Source organism: Pavona decussata, unplaced genomic scaffold (genome assembly GCF_977016875.1).
Source record: "Pavona decussata unplaced genomic scaffold, jaPavDecu1.1 SCAFFOLD_180, whole genome shotgun sequence".
NCBI classification, from domain to species: Eukaryota; Metazoa; Cnidaria; class Anthozoa; order Scleractinia; family Agariciidae; genus Pavona; species Pavona decussata.
In genome coordinates this window covers 1,009,092-1,030,000 of record NW_028145590.1, presented here as the reverse complement: position 1 = coordinate 1,030,000, position 20,909 = coordinate 1,009,092, and the positions used below count along the sequence as shown (strand labels likewise).

At 38.2% G+C, this 20,909-nt stretch overlaps 2 protein-coding genes and 2 pseudogenes across 5 annotated transcripts in view; 2 read left to right on the top strand and 2 right to left on the bottom strand.

Moving 5' to 3' along the window:
- The window catches only part of LOC146463138 (uncharacterized), a 21,096-nt gene extending 8,203 nt beyond the window's left edge, over window positions 1–12,893 (bottom strand). For all 3 annotated transcript variants that reach the window (XR_014856957.1, XM_085084765.1, XM_085084764.1), the window contains exons 1-11: window positions 12,414–12,893; window positions 11,670–11,783; window positions 10,378–10,497; window positions 5,316–5,429; window positions 5,031–5,127; window positions 4,181–4,298; window positions 3,424–3,518; window positions 2,198–2,271; window positions 1,571–1,649; window positions 922–1,089; window positions 139–243 (exon numbers count right to left, since the gene is read on the bottom strand). Coding sequence is in view for 2 of the 3 variants with exons in the window: in XM_085084765.1 (XP_084940891.1) it covers window positions 139–243; window positions 922–1,089; window positions 1,571–1,649; window positions 2,198–2,271; window positions 3,424–3,518; window positions 4,181–4,298; window positions 5,031–5,127; window positions 5,316–5,429; window positions 10,378–10,497; window positions 11,670–11,783; window positions 12,414–12,793 (1,464 nt within the window). In the remaining variant the exon portion in view is untranslated. The remainder of the gene's footprint in view (window positions 1–138; window positions 244–921; window positions 1,090–1,570; window positions 1,650–2,197; window positions 2,272–3,423; window positions 3,519–4,180; window positions 4,299–5,030; window positions 5,128–5,315; window positions 5,430–10,377; window positions 10,498–11,669; window positions 11,784–12,413) is intronic.
- LOC146463140 (uncharacterized) lies at window positions 6,074–8,111 on the top strand (annotated as a pseudogene).
- Window positions 8,175–10,338, bottom strand: LOC146463139 (uncharacterized; annotated as a pseudogene). Its single transcript, XR_014856943.1, has 2 exons — window positions 9,230–10,338; window positions 8,175–8,773 (listed from the first exon to the last, which is right to left on the bottom strand). The product of XR_014856943.1 is annotated as an uncharacterized LOC146463139 (transcript).
- A 594-nt stretch (window positions 12,894–13,487) lies between the features above and the next one.
- Window positions 13,488–20,630, top strand: LOC146463137 (B-cell receptor-associated protein 31-like). The gene is made up of 7 exons (XM_085084790.1): window positions 13,488–13,648; window positions 13,778–13,878; window positions 15,416–15,566; window positions 16,192–16,327; window positions 16,959–17,085; window positions 17,752–17,852; window positions 19,009–20,630. Exons 1-7 carry the CDS (start codon window positions 13,557–13,559, stop codon window positions 19,060–19,062), a joined length of 762 nt encoding a protein of 253 aa, XP_084940916.1. The 5' UTR covers window positions 13,488–13,556; the 3' UTR covers window positions 19,063–20,630.
- Window positions 20,631–20,909: the final 279 nt, after the last annotated feature.

Sequence of the window (20,909 nt, the reverse complement as noted above, 5' to 3'; positions counted from 1 at the left end):
GTACTGATAACTTTCCTTTCATATATGTCTCACATTTCTGAATGATCTGAATGAATGACCTTGTACATCACACAGCTAACTACTGTACCTTACATGTCAATTAAGAAATAACCTTGCAATTCACACACTGGTCCTCACCTTGTGTTGATTATTTAATGCCATTAAGAACTCCTGGCTGTCAGGTTTGACTTGTGATTGATAATTCCAAAAGGAGCCTGCACCAACAATAGCTGCAGGCCAAATCTGAAAATTCATTCCAATCACTGAGTACAATGACACAAACCGCAATGACTGAAATATCTTCCCTCAAACAATACAAAAATACAATGAACAATGTGCTGGGCTGTCACATTTTTGCAAAGACGAATTTAATTAAGTCTGGTGCACTGTGCAAGGAAGTGCTCACATTTAAGATTTAAAAATAATGAAACCTGAAAGCTATTTCAACCTATTAAGCTGTACTTGCATGTAGTTATGGTATTTACTGGATAATTTATGGTAGTACGGTTCCAACTTGCGAGTCTGTGAATGAATGTTAACGTCTACCCACTCAAATGAAAACTTGATGGAGCAATAATTTCCACAGATGCAGTTTAAATTGTACTGTACAAAGTGGCTCTACCTTTGAGTTAATGTAATGTAAAGCCAAATGCATGTTACCATTCAAATGAAAGCTACAGTTTTGTATTAATTGTGACAAAAGGCTGTTGCCTAACAGGAGCTACAGCCAATGGTGCCCAAGAAATTTCTCTTGGTGCCTAATTTTTTTTGCAACAGCACTTAATATTTCACAGGTTGCCATTGGGCTCCTAAGTTCTCAGCTTTTGGTCTCCAGGGCTTGCTGAAACTTTTGTCAGGCAATAGCTTGGTAACTGTCATCATCTTAAGTTAATATCACAAAAATGGCAAAACAGTACTCACAATACCACTGGCTGACTCAGTAAACTGGGAATCACTCTCAGGTCCATACATCCACCATGCCTCAGGCTTACCACGTTTGTACAAGAAACACTGATCTACAAAGCAGTAGTTATCAGTCCACAGAGCCATCTCACCACCAAGGACATGTGTCGACTCATCTGGATTTAGCTGCAATCAAAGTGAGAGTGGTTGATGTAAATGTATGACAAACCAACACATGTGGTGGTGTCTGTACATGGGTGGGGAGGGGATTTGGGTTAGGGGTCATGAAAGGCCAAAAACAGTAAAGAAAAGTATGAAGCGAAATTGAAATTTCCATAGGGTTGGGGGGCTTAGAGAAAACTCCTTCCATAGGGAAGATGTGGATATTTTCAGGAACTACAAGTACACCTTACAAGGACTATTGATAAGATAGCTACATAAACAGTGCAACTTCTACTGATGGACTCCTCCTGTAGGTGGACACCTCTTCTAACTGAAGGCTTGGTTATGTTCTCACCCACATACAAACACTACATTTTTAACCTCCCATAAGTGGACACCTCTCTTAAGTGGACTGACTTTTTCTGGTCCCGCGGGTGTTCACTTAAGGGGAGGTTCAACTGTATACATGTACCAAAACTGTTCAGTATTTGGATTTCATACTTACCCCTGCTGAAATATCAGTCCACAGTGCACTGAAATCCAGCTGGCTACTCAAGTAAAAGTGGTCAGCCAGTGAGTTAATGCTAATAAAGGAGAGAAGCATACAATAAAGACATTAAATTTAAACATTTTAACAAACTCAAGATTTAAATTAATGTTGAAAATAAATGGTACATGTTCTACAAACTACCACACAAGTTTAACATCATAAAACTTTCCCTCGTTCAATTATAGACACTCAGAAGGAATCTGACCGCAAAGCACTAACCTTCCGATCTTCCAACCAAAGGACAGATTAAAAACTTGTTTGATGCTCAAACCAGTACAACATTTATAACACCCACAAAAAACTCAAAGAAGCTACTAAATAAATTCATGTGAATAGCAACACAATTTTATATGAAAGGCTGTACACCAAGAATTTTAAAAAAAAAAGATAAAGGCCATTCATTAAATGGTCTCATTTGTCATTAAAATGTCTTGAAAATGATGTTAGCTATAATTACATTGAAATGTCAAATTACTTTATTAATTTTTGTATTCTAAGTTAGTTGTTTTCCTAAATCAACGATCATTTGTCACTGTCTATTGTAATACTGGTTTTCAAGAACATTGCAATTCTTCAGCTTACACTTGGAATCCTTTGTCAATAAGAGTTTTTACCACTGTGCCTTTCCATGCCTGAAGTACCGTGCCATTTATTGCCTGCAATGATTGAGATAGGTTGTTTCAGAAAAATAATGACAGCTAGTGCAACTCCAGAAAGAAATACATACATGTACCTCCCCTCCACTCTCTCAAACAGGAGACACCAGGGTAGCTCTCTGGAAATTCCAGTTTAGCTTTATATTGTTCTTTAAATGTTTTGGTCTTTGAGAACTACCGTGTAGCATGAAAATTTTGCGGGAGTTTTATTTTGCTGATTGGCGACTTTTTGTGGTTTGCGGGAACTAATTTTTGCGGTTCAAGATGACTGAAATTTCTGCTGGGAATCAATTTTTGCGATGCTCTGGTTCAAGTAGCAGAATATTTTGATGGAAGAAACCTGAATAGTTTTATTGCACGGTCAACTGAGGAAGGAAGAGGAAAATCATGTCGCTCCAGTAGCATAAGTCTATCAAAAGTGGAGTTTTTAATTTGACTGAAGGGAGTTAATTTTTGCGGCGTTTTATTTTGCGGGTGTTATTTTCTGCGGGAACAAAATTTTGCGGATCGAGCTCAATCCGCAAAATCCGCAAAAATTAGAACCCGCAAAATTTTCATGCTACACGGTAATCCCTTCTGCAGAGGAGGGGGGAAGGGAGGTGTGGGATGAATATTTTCTGGAACTACACAATAATTATCAAAACCTCCCTACCCCACCCCCTCTGGTAATTCCAATTTAGCTACATTCTTTCCATTGGGTTTTGAAACACCTCTCTTTATAGTAGAATGAATCAGCCACTCATCCAGATGATCTACAATCCATGTAAGTAACATTTTGAGCCCAAATGATTAGAAAACAGAAACAGAGGACAATTGGTGCAAGTAACAAGAAGCCAAGGATATGAGAAAGGAAAGGATTAATATTGAAGGAATTGCCAGGGTGCATCATATGTACATTCAGCCCAGTGTACCTGATTAACTGACTGTATTATTCCCAGCATTATGTTCAATGGATGTACAAAGCTAACCAAAGGGGACTATTAATTTTTAGCTTTCAAAGCTGGTTTAAAAAAAATGGCAAACTGCATGCTGAAAAAAGCTGTTTTGGGGTATGGTACATGTTGTTTACAAGTTAAAAGCTGGGGCATTTTGAAAACAAGCTCCAGGTAAATCTCACATTAACTACAATTAATAGACAAAAAAATGACTTACTGCAGAAGTAGATAATAGAGCTTCTTGCCAGGCATATGGTATTTTACCCTTCTGAACAAGAAATTCCATGAGTTCTTGTTCCAGGCTTTTGGTATCTGTAAATTATAAATTAAATAACTATTAATAGATTAATAGATGAATTTACATCAAACAAATAAACATACACATTAAAATCTTTTAACGGTCAGTGGGGTCAGTGCATCAATGGGGAGTGAAAACAAATGTTCTGGATTCATCTAATGTTTAAAAAACGAGCAGGTGTTTTATCGGGTTTAAAACCACGAGGTGCAGCCGAGAGGTTTTAGATCCGATAAAACATATCCCGCAAGTTTTTTTAACAGCTTCAAAAACATTCCTGGAAAAGCATGTGTCAATAGAGTTCATAACAAAAATGCTTTTGTGAATGTTGGAAATTAGCATTAAACCACAATGCACAGGCAAGCAATGGCAACTTCTTCACATTCTCGCAGTGGAAATCGCGACAAAAATTGCATCAAAAATCGCATGTGTAAACCGGCCTTAACAAGGAGTGTTTTATCAGCTGATAAAACACCGCACACTAATAAGGAGGAGGTTTATCGATATAAAGTCACTGCACATGATGTATTAGTGACCATTTGACAGATTAATGGGCTTATGAATTATTGAGTTTTTGAATGATTGATTGATTGATTGATTGATTGATTGATTGATTGATTGATTGATTGATTGATTGATTGATTGACTGAAATGATTGATTGATCTTATAATTCCTCACTTTCTAGGCTGCACACAGAGGAAGTCTGTACTTCATCTAATCCCAAGTGAAAGAACTGGTCTGGAAACAAAGTCATCATTTCCTCAAGAATGTTTTTCATTGTTGTCACTGTGACTCCCTTCAAGAAAATAATACTACAAAATTATATCACTTGAAAACATAAAATAATTAATGTTGTTTGAGCTACTTCGAATTCATGATTATTTGTTTATTTATTATTTTATTATTATTTTTGCCTGACCAAACAAATTAAATATAAACCTTTAAGGGGCACCCGACTTAAGTTTTACTTCAGCTTGCCATAGTTATTTTGGGTGCCCTGCTACCAACTTTCTTGTTGAAATCAAAACTGCAAATTCTTTTTTTGGTACAAATAGATTGTTGTCATTGTTACTGTAACTTGTTAATTAAACTTGAACAAAGAGGGCAAACAATCTTTATGCTGAAAGAAACTACATTGGTACAGTGTAGTTGAGAGGTGTGCAAGTTAAGACAGACGATAAAAAATTCACCATCATGTTGGCACTCCAGTCCTCCACGAAACCTCGCATGTCAATAATCGCCTTGTTTTCAGAGAAATGTATCAAACTGTGTACGGCATGTACATGTACAGCAATTTGTTGCTCATTAAACCTGTTGTTTTGAGGTGTTGTTGACTTGCCAGCTGTCATCGTCATGGTTTGTTACCAAGAAGTTCCTCATTGTTGTGATATGTCAGCCAATACAGTAATGTCATTGAGGGTAAGGGGCCATTGATAGTTGTTGATGCATCAATTTTCATTCATTTTGGCCCAGAATGTTTTCAACAGTGTCTCTGGACAAAAATGTAATTTGACTTTTTCACACATACCTCAGGATCATTGTAGAGTTCAAGAAATCCTGAAATGTTGCAGAATCGCAGTCCTTTGGTTTTGTTATTCAGACCCACCATACCACCAACATGAGAACTGAAAATTATAAAGATTCAAAACCATAAAGGTAACATTAAAAAATAAAATAACAGATCAAAATAAATATCTTTTATTTTGAACAACATTTAAAATAAAAATAAACATTATTTCTATATGCCTGGACAACACAGGACAGGATGATAGCCCCAAAACCCGAGAAAATAATAATTAATAACCACACTTACGCTGATTCCACTTCTGGGATGACTCTTATTCCTCTGTCAGCAGCGTATGATACCAAAGACTTGACTTGTTCTTGGCTATAAAACTCACTTTCACCATTTCGTAATTCAGGGTAACTGAAACATGGAAAGTTAATTTGCAGAACACAAGCTTAAGTTTAAATGTTGAAAATGATGGTCTGCAGCATTCAATGTACATGTAATGTTTAAATAATATAATTGTTCTGGCTAATTTCTTTTAGCTACTTCCCTCTTTTTCTTTTACCTATTTCTGGATCAATACAAATAAGATCTACAAACAATTGGGGGGTGCCTGAAAAAAAGCCCTGAGTGACTTCTGATAAATTGCTAGATTCTCCTTCCACATTGCTTTGTATTCCCTTGTGAAACAAAAGGAGAATGACCTTACCGCTGTACATCAAAAATCAATTTATTATAGTGTCTTATTCTACACATCCCTTCAATTGCCAAAAGGCTTAGACAGACAGAGATAGAATCAACTGCCGGGTAAATACCGTCTGTGAATTAGTACCCAAATCCTTGTTCTAGACCCCCAGCGGCACCTTTTTGGGGTCAAGAATGAGAAATTGGGTACTAATTCGCAGACGGTACAGTGTATTTACCAGCTGTTGATCCGGCACAGGCTAACGTTTAGTTCAGACTCATCTTTTTTCTAAATATTTTGCATAGTTAAAAAAAATTCTTTTCTTAATTTTCAATTAATTTTTAGTGTTTTAGATAATAATTATTAGGGAGTTTAAGCAAATCGCTACGGCGAGCCTCACTACGGCTACCGGAAGTAAAATAATCCACTTACGAGTCATTGCGCATGTCAGTCGTTCGCATCCAGCCGTAGCGGGAAATCCTTCTACGCCAGTTGGAAGGTTTTGGCGTAGTCTGTGGTACGTGGACTTATGTCGCTTCTTTCTCCGCTTTATACAGACTCGAGCAATTTTAGCGAATGAAATACATTTAAAAATCCTTAGAAATAGTTTATCGTGAATATTTATCAAGCTCCCTGCTCCTTACCGAGTGAATCTGACTTATTTTTGCATCCTGGCCGGTTTGTCGAAGGATCAAAGCAGTGAGCACATGGCCAACGTAGCGAACGGCAGGAGAAATGCGTAAGTACAAAGTCCAAGTTTTCCTTTTCAAAGCTCAAAGACTACTTGAAATTCAAATAACTGAAGCTGAGGAATGACCAGAGTTATGAAGGCCGGGACCGTGTAGAAACTTTGATTTGGTGTATAGAGGCTCCAAATTGGCATTTTTACCACACGTAATATAATTCACTCATTCACAGGAACGCTTACATTTTTTCCAGACGTTGGAATCTATTAACAGCTGGTCAGACAAGTGTTAAAGAAACGCATTCAATTAACATCTATTTTGAATTTTAATTTTAATGTGCACTGTCCAATTTTGGATTTTGCATGCGTTTTATATGTGTTGGTGGACGTTTGTAATGAATATAAATAGGCTTACATGTTTATTGGGAGCGAGTCTCCCTGTTTTTATAGTTAAAATATATGAAATTTACACCTCATTTTCACTTTTTCAAGTTAAATTTACCATATGGTGTTACATTTTGATTCCTCTACTGGGATGTATTTAACTGTACCTTTTGTGACCTTTTGTATATAAAATAATTCAGGGATCTTTCTCAAATGAAATTCTTTTGATTATATGTAAGTCGGTGGTGGTTAGAAACAAAAAGCAGCCCAGAATATAACTTCTCTTGTGCAATTATATTGAGCCAAACCAAATTTACATGTAGTTGAACTGTGTGTTGAATAAGCTTTGTGATTTCCTATCCAGGCCTATGGAGTGGACAGAAATGCATGATACTTTGTTATGCCGGGAGGTACTACTAGAAGAACCTTACAAGTATAAGAAAGGAAGTAATGAAAAAGGAAAAAAGTGGTCTGAAATAGCTGAAGCCTTGAATAAGAATCAAGAGGTGAAATTTAAAGTCACACAAAGAGGTGTCCGAGAAAGGATGGAACGGCTTCAAAAGAGGTACTTGGAAAAAAGAAAGAGGAAGAATCAGCTAGTGGAATCGCAGTGGATGATTTAACTGAACTTGAAACCTTAATTGATGAAATAATAGAGCGGGAAAAGTTGGCAGAGGAAACCAGAGATTCCGAGGGAACCTCAAAGAAGATTGAGGTAGACAAACAAACTGCAGAGAAAATGCGAAAAGAGGCCATGGAGCGATTTGGAGAGACAAAGAAGAGATCCGAAGCTGAGGGTGATGAAGTAAGGCAGACAAAACGCAGGCGGAGTGGAAATGATGCAGTGCAATTTTTGAAGGAAAAAGCAGAGAAGGAAAATGAGTTTCGAACGGAAGAACTTGCCTTAAAGAAACAACACCAACAACAAGAAGCTGCCAGACAGGGACAGATTTTAGCCATGATGCAGCAGCAACAACAACAGACAGCAGCCATGATGGCCCTTATCGAAAGATTGCTACCAAAGAAATCTTAGAACATGGTTCAAGATCTTTACCTTTTTGTATTGTTGATGTTACCCTTTGCAGGTCTTTTTGTGTTAACTTGGGCTGTTGTCATTAGTGAATGCTTTCAACCCAAAGTTCAGTTTTTAATTAGAAGTAGACAGGCATATGCTGTGATTTAAATTTGTTTTTGGTTTAAAATTTTTAAACCAGTTTGGTTTTTCTATTTTCCTTGACTTAAAAAAAAAAAAGGAAAATAAAAATAAAACTATCAAATAAAATTTTGGACCAGAAACAAACTGAAACCCCTCGAAAAAATAAATGTGAAATGACACTAGTTGGAAGAATTTGACAGTTCATCAAAGTTTTACTCAAAGATTAAATGTTAAAATTTTATTATTTCAATTCTACTTACAGCATCTTAATGTTTGTGCCTTATCATAAAAAGGTCTTTGGTTGTGAAACATACATGTACAATTGACAGTTGAGTTTATGTTCCATTTCTCATTTGGGAAAAAAGCCTCACCATTACTGAGACTCAGCTCTAGGAACTCTTAACTTAAATGCAATAAATGCTAAATTTGTACTCTTTTTTAGGCAAAGTAATCTTCCAAACTGGGTGGGTCAAGCTCAAAAAACTCTTATGTTTGGTTGCCATAGAGGCATGTGAGTGCATTCCTAAGAAGTGCACACACCACATACATTTTCCCCACACTGCTTAATCCAATCTTCAGATTTTTTTTGAAGTCCAAAAACTTGAAATAATTTATGATGTCCCCAAACAACCACTCCACTGAGGACCGAACTTCACTCATTGCTGAATTGTATGCCTGCATTTGAGGAGTTAACACTCCATTGCGAAATGGCGCCTGCAAATGAACCCTCAGGGGATAGGCGGGGTCGCCATAGATGCACATTGGCTGCCCATGGAGATCGAAAGCAAACATCTGTAAACTCTGCAGAAGCTGAGAATCCCGAAGCATTCCAGCATCATGCCTTCTTCCTTCTAGGAAAAATTAAAAAATATGTTTGTTATCTGCAGATAATGTCGGTATCAATAATTATTTAGGTCAATCCAGGGGCGGTGCCTCGCATGGTCGTCCCGTTGCACCTACCATTTTTGGGTCTCGCTTCTTTTTTTGATTATTGATGTTATATACTGTAAGTGGAGTACCCAATAAAGCTGTTAAAAAAAAAAATTAGAAAAAATCAGATTCCAATATTTCAGACAAACTACTGTCAATCCCTACCATGCATCCTATACCCTGCATTATTCAGACAACAACAATGCTCAAGTGAAAGCAATACTTTTCTTTAGACTTACAATTTTGACCAGTCTTAGTGGTGGTCTAGGGGAGGGCTCCACCCTCCTTAGACCCACCCCCCATTCTTGAGCACCTGGATCTGCCACTGACTTCCACCTTTTACAGGTAAGGGAAACTTCAAGAACAGAAGTACTTACCAACAGGGCCATACAGGTTTCCAATGATCCCATTTGGCAGAGCTAGGGACTGGAATTTTAAAGCATGCACTCTTTTATGACCGTTGAAGACAATTCTCTGATTATTATCGGCCTCGCGATAGGCCTAACTGTTCCGTCGATAAAACCAAAACAGTTCTGCAATGGGGACCCTCTTTGGGAGATAACTTGGGCATAGGTTTGCAATGCTGGTGGGTTCAAAACTGCGGGATTCCAATCGATAATTCGATGACTATGGGCTGTATAGATGTAATCAAGCACCTCGTTTGTTACCATGCTCAAAACAGGGACAGGACGACCGAACCGTGGTACCATGTCACTGTACCGGCAAGGGTAAGCAAAGCGTTTTAGCAGCATACAAAGGGCTTCTGTGCCCTCGGCTTTGCTTCGCTGATTACAGCTAATCCAATCTGGGATTTGAAGTGCTTCTGCGAGTGCAGGTATATCTCGCTTCTTCACTCGAAATTCCGCAAGGCATTCATCATCTCCCATATCATCAAGGTCGAAGAGTGGATATGAACTGTACGGCAGGTCTAAGTTTGGACTCTGGTACTGTTCGTACAAAATCAGGAGTTCTTCGTCGTTAAGAATCCCTTGATCATAGCAAAGTAAAACGAAATCCCTTGTTTCTTTGAACGAAGTCATTTAGACGTACGAAGCCTCGAAGACGCTTATGAGTCTTAAAAACTTCTCAGCCGTACTATTTGTATTTCGCGTTGCTTAAAGTTGAATTTTGGCGGGCTACGGCGAAGTACTCTCCCCAGACCTCCTTAACCACGATAGCCGTAGCAGCGCCAGCCGTAGCGATTTGCTTAAACTCCCTATTGTTAGAGCATGGCAACTTCTGTATGATGTTTTTAATAGCACGTTCAGCAGACAGAACAGCACATTCGACATAAAAAGAACGCACTCCAAACACAGATTGGAGTCAAGATAATGATTGTATGGGAAAGTCGATCGATCAAAGAATGGATCTTGGGACACAATTATCTGGCATCCCCCACAAATTTTGTAAGGGCAGATGACATCATCACCAAATTGGCAAAGAGCCTGGGATTGAGATCATCGAAAGCACTCCCTAATCTTTGATTATTACTAGTTATTTATTATTATTGTTATTAAAGACTTACAGTTTACTCTCAATGCTGAAGCGACACCAATCTGATATGTGGAAATGCAGCACATTTAACTTGACATAGCTCATGCCGTCCAGGATGTTGTACAGAAGCTCAATGGGAAAATACCTCCGTCTGTATTACAACAAAAGAAATCATACATCTACTATTAATACTAACAAATACATGTACCATAAACTGCCGCTTAAAAGCCCCACTGCTTACATGTATAAGGCCCCTGATTATAGACCCATCTATCTGTAAATCAAAAAATACATGTACATCCAATTATACCCCCCCCCCCCCCCCCCCAGATATAGCTGTTGTAGGTTAAAATGAATCCAGGTTAAAATGATTTCAACCTAGGTTGATTTGTATTTTCCTTTGTTACGGTTGGGTAATTTACATCTGAAACAAAGGAAAATACAAATCAACCTAGGTTGAAATCATTTTCACCTGGGATTCATTTTAACCTACAACATAGCCTCCTTTAACTTTCCTTGTTTTGAGTGATATTAAGCACTTTCACAGAGCTCTGTACTGCAATGTACTTCAAACAGAAAATCAATCGGGAAAAATTGTTGTAGAACAATAAGCTAATGTTACTATCTACATGTACTGTTCATATAACTACTGTATAACTAAAATAATGTATTGAAAAATACTTTTCAATGCTTAATTTACTGTAGTATTACTGTACAATAAATATTATTGTTCCGATTCACTTTATTATCAATGATGTTTTTAAGCTTAATTAAAAACCAGAAATGAAAAACGTACATGTATTTTTGATCAACACTAGCTCATTTCGAAACATTTTTTTTTATTCCCGTTATAAGCCCCCTTGGATATAAGCCCCTCCATTTATAACCCCATCTAAAACCCCTTAAGAAGTTGCATAAGCCCAGGGCTAGCGCTTATGAACAGCAGTTTACGGTATAAGTAGTATTAGATCTGGATATATGGAAACCCTAGAAGGCAACCAATCAGAAAGCCATATTCGGAATGTGATCGAAATGAACCAATCAGATTACCTTATTTTCAGATTCCAAAATGATGACATATCACTTTCTTATACATGCATAATGAGGTGTTTTGAGTGACGGATTGATCAACCCTTGACGGATCTTAGAGAAAAGGGGGTCCACAAGTAGTCTAGCCTGGGTTTGGCTCCCACGACAAGGATTCAGATTTTTTTGTCTGTGGCATGCCAGTGACATGTTCAATACTAAACCTTTCTTCTGCTATGACTGAGGTTTACCATCTTTCTTTCTGTTTACCGGTGGGTACTTCATAGCAACACTCACCCAGTGTCCAACATGAGACCTCTATGCACATATCTTGGTTCATCATCAATGTTGACCGTGCTGTTTACTAAGCTTCCTTCCGCAATAAGCTGAGAAAAGGTTTCAATTCCATATCTGCAAGTAAGTTTAAGAAGGTTTAGAAAGAACTGACTGTAATTTTCCCTAATAATACTGTTCAGTTTCAAAACTAATGGCTCTTGTTTAAATTTCCTTTAAAAAAAACCTTCCATGGGGGGAGTATGAATATTTTCTGGAACCGCACATTTTAAGAGCCATTTGACTCCCATAGTTACGGCCTTTTTACTTATTTTATGGTGCTCTTTCCAACATACATAGTCAGTTGCTTTGCGTTATCCGGGCTATATAAGGGTCTATGTCTGCCAGAAAAAAGAAGGTATTAATAGGATGAGTTTAGTTCAATAAAAATTAATTTGCAATGAGATCAGCATTGCATACAGACATCACATAAAGATCCCAAACACCCTGTCTCACTCAACATAATCACCCAGATTCCCCCCCCCCCCCCCCCCTCCAACTCCCCAGTAGATCTGCACCTTTCAAAAGCTCTTTTTTCACTGGACCCTTATAAGCTGCAGCTGCATTGTTTTTTACCGCTGGGAAAATTGTTCTGTTGTCCGACGATCAAACGGTGCGGGTCATTACCCATCCATGCATATTGAGATGGTACATGTATGTGAAACTGAAACTCATTCACAATTTATGGCCAAGAAATCAGTCACTTACAATGCACCATACGGAGTTTTCGCCTCGATACTGGCCTGTCCATTGCTTACTTTCAACATGTACCAATAAGATGTATCAACATGCAAACTTTCATTGTCATTTTGTACTGTCAAAACAAGTTCACCCAGGTTTTGATCGTTTGCTCGAAGATTTACCAGGTTCTTGTTTCCGATCTGCTGCAGAATTATTTCCAAGTATCGTGTAATTCCACGCTTAAGGACCCCGGACGTCGACGATGTCTTGAACACGAAAACTGGAGAAATTGGAAGAGGTGGTCCAGAAAGAGACATGGAGGAAGGAAGTGGCCATATTGATGCCTTGGAAGGAAAACACAGAAAGATGCTAGCCAATATGAAAAACAACAAGGAATATGCAGCCATCTTGAAAGATCCACCTAGCTTCTAGGAACAACAGTTTTGCAAAAATTTGCCGAGAACTGTCCTAAAGGACAGGCGAACTATGTGCTCCTTGCAAATCATGTGCACCCACAGGGGGCCCACACAAACTATGTGACCGTTTGTATTTTGAATCTATAGAGGCAATGTATGGGAATATCGAAAATCCTCGTATTATCGTACTAGATTGCGATAGATATTCTCATTTAACATCAAAATAAACGTAGTTTTACCTTAAATGTTGTGTGTTGTCGTTCCTGAGGTTGAAGACGGCGATTTCAGCCATTTGAAGGGTTCGGCGTGAACGTTCACTCGAGCGTAATACGCTCGAGTGAACGTTCACGCCGAACCCTTCAAATGGCTGAAATCGCCGTCTTCAACCTCAGGAACGACAACACACAACATTTAAGGTAAAACTACGTTTATTTTGATGTTAAATGAGAATATCTATCGCAATCTAGTACGATAATACGAGGATTTTCGATATTCCCATACATTGCCTCTATAGATTCAAAATACAAACGGTCACATAGTTTGTGTGGGCGCCCTGTGGTGCACCTCACGTAAATTTTGTCGGGAGACTTCGGAGTCCGAAGGGGGAACTCGGTTAAAATCGGGCATCCCGAATGGCAGCGATGGATCGTGCCAGGCCACTAAGTTTAAAGCTTGGTTACCTGGTAAAGTTGAGTCAACCTTATTTTTCATTCGGTTTGTTCACGATCACAGGACAGCTTCAATTTTCTCCATCATGACACTACAATGGACGGTCGCAGCTGGTTTTCTTTACACAGAGATCGGCGTCTTGCTTTTATTCTGTCTCCCTTTTATTTCTCCAAGACGGTAAGCTCCTGTAGAGTTTCAAATTGAGAAAAAGCGAGCATGAATGCGGAGTAAATTATCGTACATGTGTACGATTCACTTTCGTTTCTTGTGGATTGAAACAATATCATTTTGTGCTCTGTGTTTCAGATGGAACCAAATCTTCAACTCTAGGGTCGTAGCAACCTTGTTTGAATATGGGAATTTCTATTTCAATGTGATTGTTATAGTGATGGCTCTGCTTCTGGCAGGTAAGGAAGAATTGAAGCTAAAATGCTTACCACCCCTGCCTTATAGCCATATATGTAGCTAATGTATACATACGTCAGTTAAAAACAACAAGCTATTAGATCAAAGAAAAGATAAATCTCCAGACAACCGTACTCATATGCATACGTGGCAGACCTCTCTTGGCACTGTACTTGTTTTTCAAACGAGTGTTAACTTTAAAGCTTTTTAGAATAAATTTTTATATGCTTTCAGATAAAATTTAGGTGTCCAAATATAGTATAAAGCTCAAATCTTGAAATCTATCATTTTATTGCAACGAACGAAAGAAAAAATAGGCCCGGAAAACAAGAAATCTTTACAGATTTTTTTCTTCAATGTTTTTCTTCACCAAAGGGAAGATGGCCCCTTTCAAAGTTACTTTCAATTTTAAGGTTGAGTCATCGCTTCCTATTTTTAGCAGGGATGTGTCTTGTTAAAAATGTCTGCAACGACATTGTTGCACACATCAATTATTGATGTGTGCTAAAATAATTATTATTTTAACTTATTGAGCTGATGCAACCAGTGTGAAATAATAATAAGCCTCTTCTCTTAAATATGGATCAGATAATCATACAGGTATCTTGGTTTTTTCTGGCGGGGGGAGAAGGGGGGGCTTAAGTATTTTTCTTTATAAGTCAACAGTATCATTGGCCATTCATAACAGAATCTCTATATGAAGGGAAAATTTATAATCATAATAATAAAACTAGACCTATTGTATGGCATGTTTTTCATGCAAATGTTCATTCTTTGTTTGGGTGTTCTCTTTCAATAAATAGCCATTACAAATTTTGTCTGTTAAGCCCAAAACACCATTTAATTCTTCTTGTTCTTCTTGTTCTTCCAAAAAACTCATATAACTAATTATGAATATTCCTGTGAGTATTTTAAGAATGCTCTTCCAATAATGACGTCTAATAGAAGAAGTAGATACCTACATGTAAATAAGCTTAATTGACTGATGATAAATAAATGAATAAATACAGTAGGTAAGTAAAATATTAATAAGGAACAGCTATGTTTCTTCCCAAAACTCTTGAACAAGAAGCTTTCAACAAACAAAATAGTACTGGTCAGTAACATTTACAAGGAAAGAAATAAAATAAGTAAAGTTTAATCGTACAACTGTTGTACAACTGGACAATGGGGTTACTTTCTAAAGAAACTGTGGTGCTCTGTCAGTGGAGAGTGGAAAATGAATGTTTTGTTTTATCAACATAATTGAAAAGGTAATTTGAAATCTCTTCACGGTGGCCAGATTACTTCTGTCATCAATTCTATTGATAAAACCAAGCTTGTTGTTGTACAACCACGTACACTGTATGGTATCAGCAGGCTACCAAGGATGTTATATATTTCTTTATGCCATTCTTTCAATTATCAAAAATTAAACTTCAATTCCAAGTGTAAAGGAACTGCATAAAACCCAGATCATTTGATTTGACTTTTCTGTGAAAATTAATATTCAACATAACAGACTTTCAGCAATATTTAAAAGTATGTTTGGTGTTGCAGATTCTATCCGCGAGACCAGGAAGTACAGCAAAATTGAAGGTACTCCTCAAGACTTGCACAACAACCCCCAGGCTGAAACAATGGCGCACATGAAGCTGTTCCGTGCTCAACGCAATCTATACATCTCTGGATTTTCTCTCTTTCTTTTGATGTAAGTCATCATAGTGCTAAGGGCTGTCATAAGTAGCCCCAGGATGACCGGATGTTATGGACATCACAGCAACTTAAGTGAAGACAGCTGCCTATGTGGAGCTTACTGTGCCTTTCAATAACATGCCGACTCTGAAGTTCAAGATTCAACCAACTGTTAAACTTTTCACTGCCGTCAATCTCTTAGAAAACAATAGCGTTTTGCTCAACAACTGGTCAAAAGGTCATGTTTGTAGGCCGGATTGGCGGATTTTGATCCACTTTGTCGGTTTCTGTATTTTTGCGGTCAGCCAGTTGTCACCGTAATTATGATTGACGGCAGTTGAGTAAGACACGCAAATCGTCACTTGGGATTGAAGTTCAGAGTCCGTATGTTATTGAAAGATGCAGTAAAAGTGGCTTTGAAACAATAATGGGGGACTTTCTAATGGCCAGCTTCTCCAAAGATTGATGATTCCCCTGAGTGCTCTAATCACAAAGTTTTTATTGTAAAAACATATAAGAGCCTTGGAAGTGGATTAGTAACTTGAGGGCTAAAATTTTGACAGTTAAACTCCAATTATATAATATTATAAAACATTTATTTGAATATCTGTGATACGTTCAACTTCTTTTTGCTTTGCTAGAGTGTTACGTCGTGTTGTAAGACTCCTTTCTGGCTATTCAGTTCTTGAGGCTTCTAATGAGGCCAGCCTGCGTCAGGCTCAGAATGTCTCCAAGCAGTGTGAACAGGTGATGGAAGAAAATGAGAAACTAAAAAAGGTAATGTTTAAAGGTATGTAAGAGGGAGGGTGGATGTTGTCAGGAATCAAATGAACTGCAGAAATGTTAGTTTTCACTTTTTAAGTATCATTCATTTCACTCACACCAAATGAACACCAATACTTGTATGCCATTGCATCATTGTCTGTAGTTGAATTCTTGTTTTTAGATGTACATGTACCATTTAGGAGTAGTTAATATAAGTTCTACCTAAAATGTACTTGTATCTTACTGTGTGTCCTGATAGAGAGAAAGATAACAAAAGGGGAAAATCACGCTACAAGCCAAAGTGGTCCAGACGACCAGATTTTATTCCAGTTTGTGTAACATGAGGCAACTAGGAGTGTTCTTACCCTCCCCCTGGATGGGATGCTAGTCCATCGCATGGTTACCCCCAGTAGTATGTTGAAGTTACCCATGTACCCATTTATACACCTGGGTGAATAGAGAAAACGTGGAGTAAAATTTTTTGCCTGAGGAAACAGCGTGATAACACAGAGGCCAACCACCGATCCTCCAATCTTCCGACCAAAAATACAATTGAAAGTCCAATGCTCTAACCACTACACCATTGCATCTCCACGCAGAGGGAAATTTTTGAGATAAATGCATTTCCTTACTGTTTTAACAGTCCATCGAGGATGCCAGAGGAAAACCCAAGGAAGGTGTCGACGAGGAAGATAAACTCAACGAGGAGTTGAAAGAAATGAGAGAAGCCTTGGAGGAGAAATCCAAAAAGCTGGCAGAGAGGACCGAAGGTGCTGCTAAGTATGATATTTTTAATGCCGGGGTTCTGTTTTACTAACAGGATGTGTTGCTTTCTCCTTGTCCTAGTGACCAACTAATGGTCACCAAATCGCCTTAGTTTTCACATAAATTCTCCTAAGTAGCTCCCTAAGAAAATATATGAAGAATGGTAAAGAGAATGTACCTTTTGATATCAGCACTTATAGATTTAAGAGCAAAGGATGTGTGACACATGTAGGACTGGAACAACGAATTTTAGTAAACATTTATATTTACTTTTAGGATTAGGGCTAGTAGCGTTTCTACTTTAAAACAAACACTGTGATAACTGATGTCTCCTTAGCTCTGTGGGCAGCAAGCTTTGAGCTGGAAATAAAAACATTGTTAAACATTGACCAACCAACTCACATGTCCTCTATAAAATTTTTTAAGGGATCAGGGTTTTTTCTTTCTTTTTTTCTTTTTTTTTTTTTTTTTTTTTTTTTTTTTTAAATTTAAAAAGCCGGTGTTTTACTATACAAATAACCACAAACTGGATTTTTACTGTACCACATTTCACATTTGCAATCATTTTGCATGTTATTTGACCAGGGCTAAGTGGTGTTGGATAATTTTTAAAATAAGTTAATATGATTTTTGAAATTATCATAAGATTGTTGGTTTTAAATTCCCTACAGAGCTTGAGAAGACCAAGAAGGATTTGGCAGCCTTGAAAGAACAAGCTGCTGGATTGACGAGGGAGTATGATAGGCTGCTGGATGAACACTCCAAAGCGCAGGTGGGTGGGGAGGGAGGGGTCTTGATGTCACTGTGGGTTGGGTGGGAGGGGTGGGTCATGATGGCATAAATGGCTTGGTGGGAAGGGAGGTATTATGATGTCAATGTGGGCTGGGAGGGATTGGTGAGGCACGATGGCAAAGATGGCTTGGTACATGTAGGAGTTGGCTGGGGAGGGAGTGGTCATTAGGCATGTTTACCTGTCATAGATGAGTAGAGGTGGAGAAAAGGGTCAGAAGAAAGGTCTTGGTGTCAAAGGTGGATGGAAGTGAGGGCTCTGATGTCGTTGTTGTTTGGAGGGAGGTGCTGGGGAAAGAGAGATGATGGAACAGGTTGTTAGAGAGAAGGTATTATCTTGTCACAGATGGTTGGGGCCACTATAGCTGTTGTTGCTCATCTCTGTGTCTACATGCCAGTTGATATGCTTCTTTGTTACTGTGCCTGTAGACAAAGCAAAATAAAATCATGTCAATCATGCTGGGTGCAATTGACATACATGTACATTAGTAATTAGTAATTAAACGTGAATCAAATTTCACGTTAATCCAGGATTAGCTTAATCAGGCTTTAAAGAACTGGGCCCAGATGGCTGAATACAAGGATCGATGAGTGGAAGGGAGGAGTCATGAAAGTGGAAGGGGTCACATAACAGATGGGTTAGAGGGAGGATATTCCTTGTCTCAGATGAGTGATGAGTGAGATAGAGTCATCATGTCACAGATAAGAGAGAGGGAGAGAGAAATGTACATACCGTAATCATGTCAGAGGGGTGAGAGGGAGATGTCACAGGTGGTTGGAAGCTGGTGTCATTATGTCACACACAGGCCAGTAGAAGGGATCATATAACAGATGAGTTTAGAGGGAGAAGATTTCTTGCCTCAGGTGAGTGAGAGAAGGAGTCATCATGTCACAGATAAGAGAGAGGGAGAAAGAAATGTATATACTGTAATCATGTTAGATGGGTGAAAGGGAGATATCACAGAAGGTTGGGAGTGACATGTCATCTTCTCACAGATACGTGAGAGGTGGGGTTTATGATGTAGTACATTGTCATTGGTATGAATTTTTGAAATCACGGGATTAAGACATGTACATACTTGATTCCGCTTCAACCAAAGTGTAATGTAATTGTTTTTCTGTTGTTTTTTAATCGAAAGGCTCAGTTGGAAAAAGATGAAACCCAATCAGGAGAAGACAAGAAAGACAACTAGGTTGTTTAAATGCAACATCTCTCTTCTGTCGTTACTAGGCATTTAACCATACTATTAGCATGAAGAGCCTTTGCTGGTGTGTTTTTTCAGTAACGATTATACGTAAGAATACCATTGTTAAAGAATTAAGAAAGATTAAGAATTAGAAAATTATAATCTTTTACAGCGATTGTATCGTTTCGAGCCATGGATTTATTTTAATTAAGTGAGCTTACGTCGTTGATAGGAGTATTTGGGGGGTCTAATTTTCTTTTGCAGCTTTTCACCTATACTAATTTAATGTTTTAATGAAAGGACGCCTCTTATTTATAAACAATAGTCGACAACTTCTGCAAGTTTATGAAAATTTAGTGTCATGTGAAATTTCACTATTCCTGTGATATCGTACCTGTAATTATGATTTGTTATTTTACAGTGCTACATACCTTGCCATAATTTACACTTACCAATAATTTTGTAGACTTTCTTAAAAGTCCGTTTTCTTGGAGTTCAGACTTTGTCTCTCATCTCATCATTGCTCATGTTTCGCCGGCGCCTCGAAGTCGACTTGTGACAAGTCTAATGATTTTTGCGACCAATTTTTCCGCTTTTTCTTAAGGGCGATTTACACGGTACGACTTTGTCGCATGCAACAAGCTTGGGACCGGCCTGCGACGCGAATTGTTTCGTGTAAATCAAACCTACAACTCGCTTACGACTGTCGTGTACGTCACAAAATATGTCGTAGGTATAGGCAATGTTGAGTGACGAGAGTTGTGTGCAATTTTTTGCAAGACGCGAGCAGCGCATCGCATGCGACAGTCGGTAAGCAAAAGTTGTACGTACGGACAGTTGTCATTGGTGTGCTGGCAATGGTATGACTAGCACTTCAGTGTTATAAGCCAGGTAAAAATGTTTGACCACAATAATTTGTATTAAAAGTAATAAATTAACTGCACGTGGAAGCAGAAGGTAACACCAGTGCACAAAACGACCATTATACCACGAAATAAGGGAAGTGGTCAAAACTACTATACTCGAACAGGACCCACGAAACCACAAAATAGATGGTGGCCTCTGCCTGCACTTCCTTTCTCAACCTCAAAAGATGGTGTCTATTGCATAGCCACCCCTCTATTCAGAAGTAAATATGACAATGAGATCCAAACCTCACTTTTCTTGTTTATCTAGCAATGCTGACTCTTGTTAGCTGAATATTTCTGTGTCATCACAAATTTTAAAGCCAATAAAATTTTGTCGGTAATGTTCATGAGATAGGTTGTATCTTCGATAACCCCCCCCCCCCCCCCCTACCCCAGACAAAGTGGGTCCTCTTCGAACAAACTTGTTATGACTAGTTCCCTAAGTTGGGCATATTTGTGTACTTCATTAGCTACTGTGTACGAACAGAATTAAATATTTTGTTAAATTAACTAAAGTACTTTGATGGTGTAAAGCATGTTTTTACGTTAAGAAATTATCTACCGGTAGTTAACTGCCGTATTTGGGAAAATAAATGTTTGGTAGTTTTACTTTTTGTTCCTTTCCGGTTTACTGAGCAGTAATAAAGGTACTTTCCGTCAAATGCCTCCCTTGATGTGTTTTTTGCTAATTCAAAATGGCGTCAATGACTAGTTCGCTTGCAAAGACATGTGGTTGTTGGTAGAACAAGGTGTCTAACTTCCATCGATTTCCTTTCTTTTTCCATTAAAGAGCACAAAATGGGGTGAAGACTCCACTTAGTGGTTGCAGAAAACAGTAACGTCAGTACACTTTAAGGCTAACAAAAATAACCCGTAATATTTACGTGAAAAGCGTCGAGGTTTGTTTGAAGCACGGTCATCGCCAGCCTCGTTTTCACCCAAAGG

Excerpts from the sequence above, each read along its gene's own strand:
- LOC146463137 (XM_085084790.1), top strand. The coding sequence starts at position 13,557 with ATGACACTACAATGGACGGTCGCAGCTGGTTTTCTTTACACAGAGATC. Across the intron at positions 13,649-13,777 it reads CCTTTTATTTCTCCAAGACG|ATGGAACCAAATCTTCAACT; the intron begins GTAAGCTCCTGT and ends TCTGTGTTTCAG. Across the intron at positions 15,567-16,191 it reads TTTTCTCTCTTTCTTTTGAT|AGTGTTACGTCGTGTTGTAA; the intron begins GTAAGTCATCAT and ends TTGCTTTGCTAG.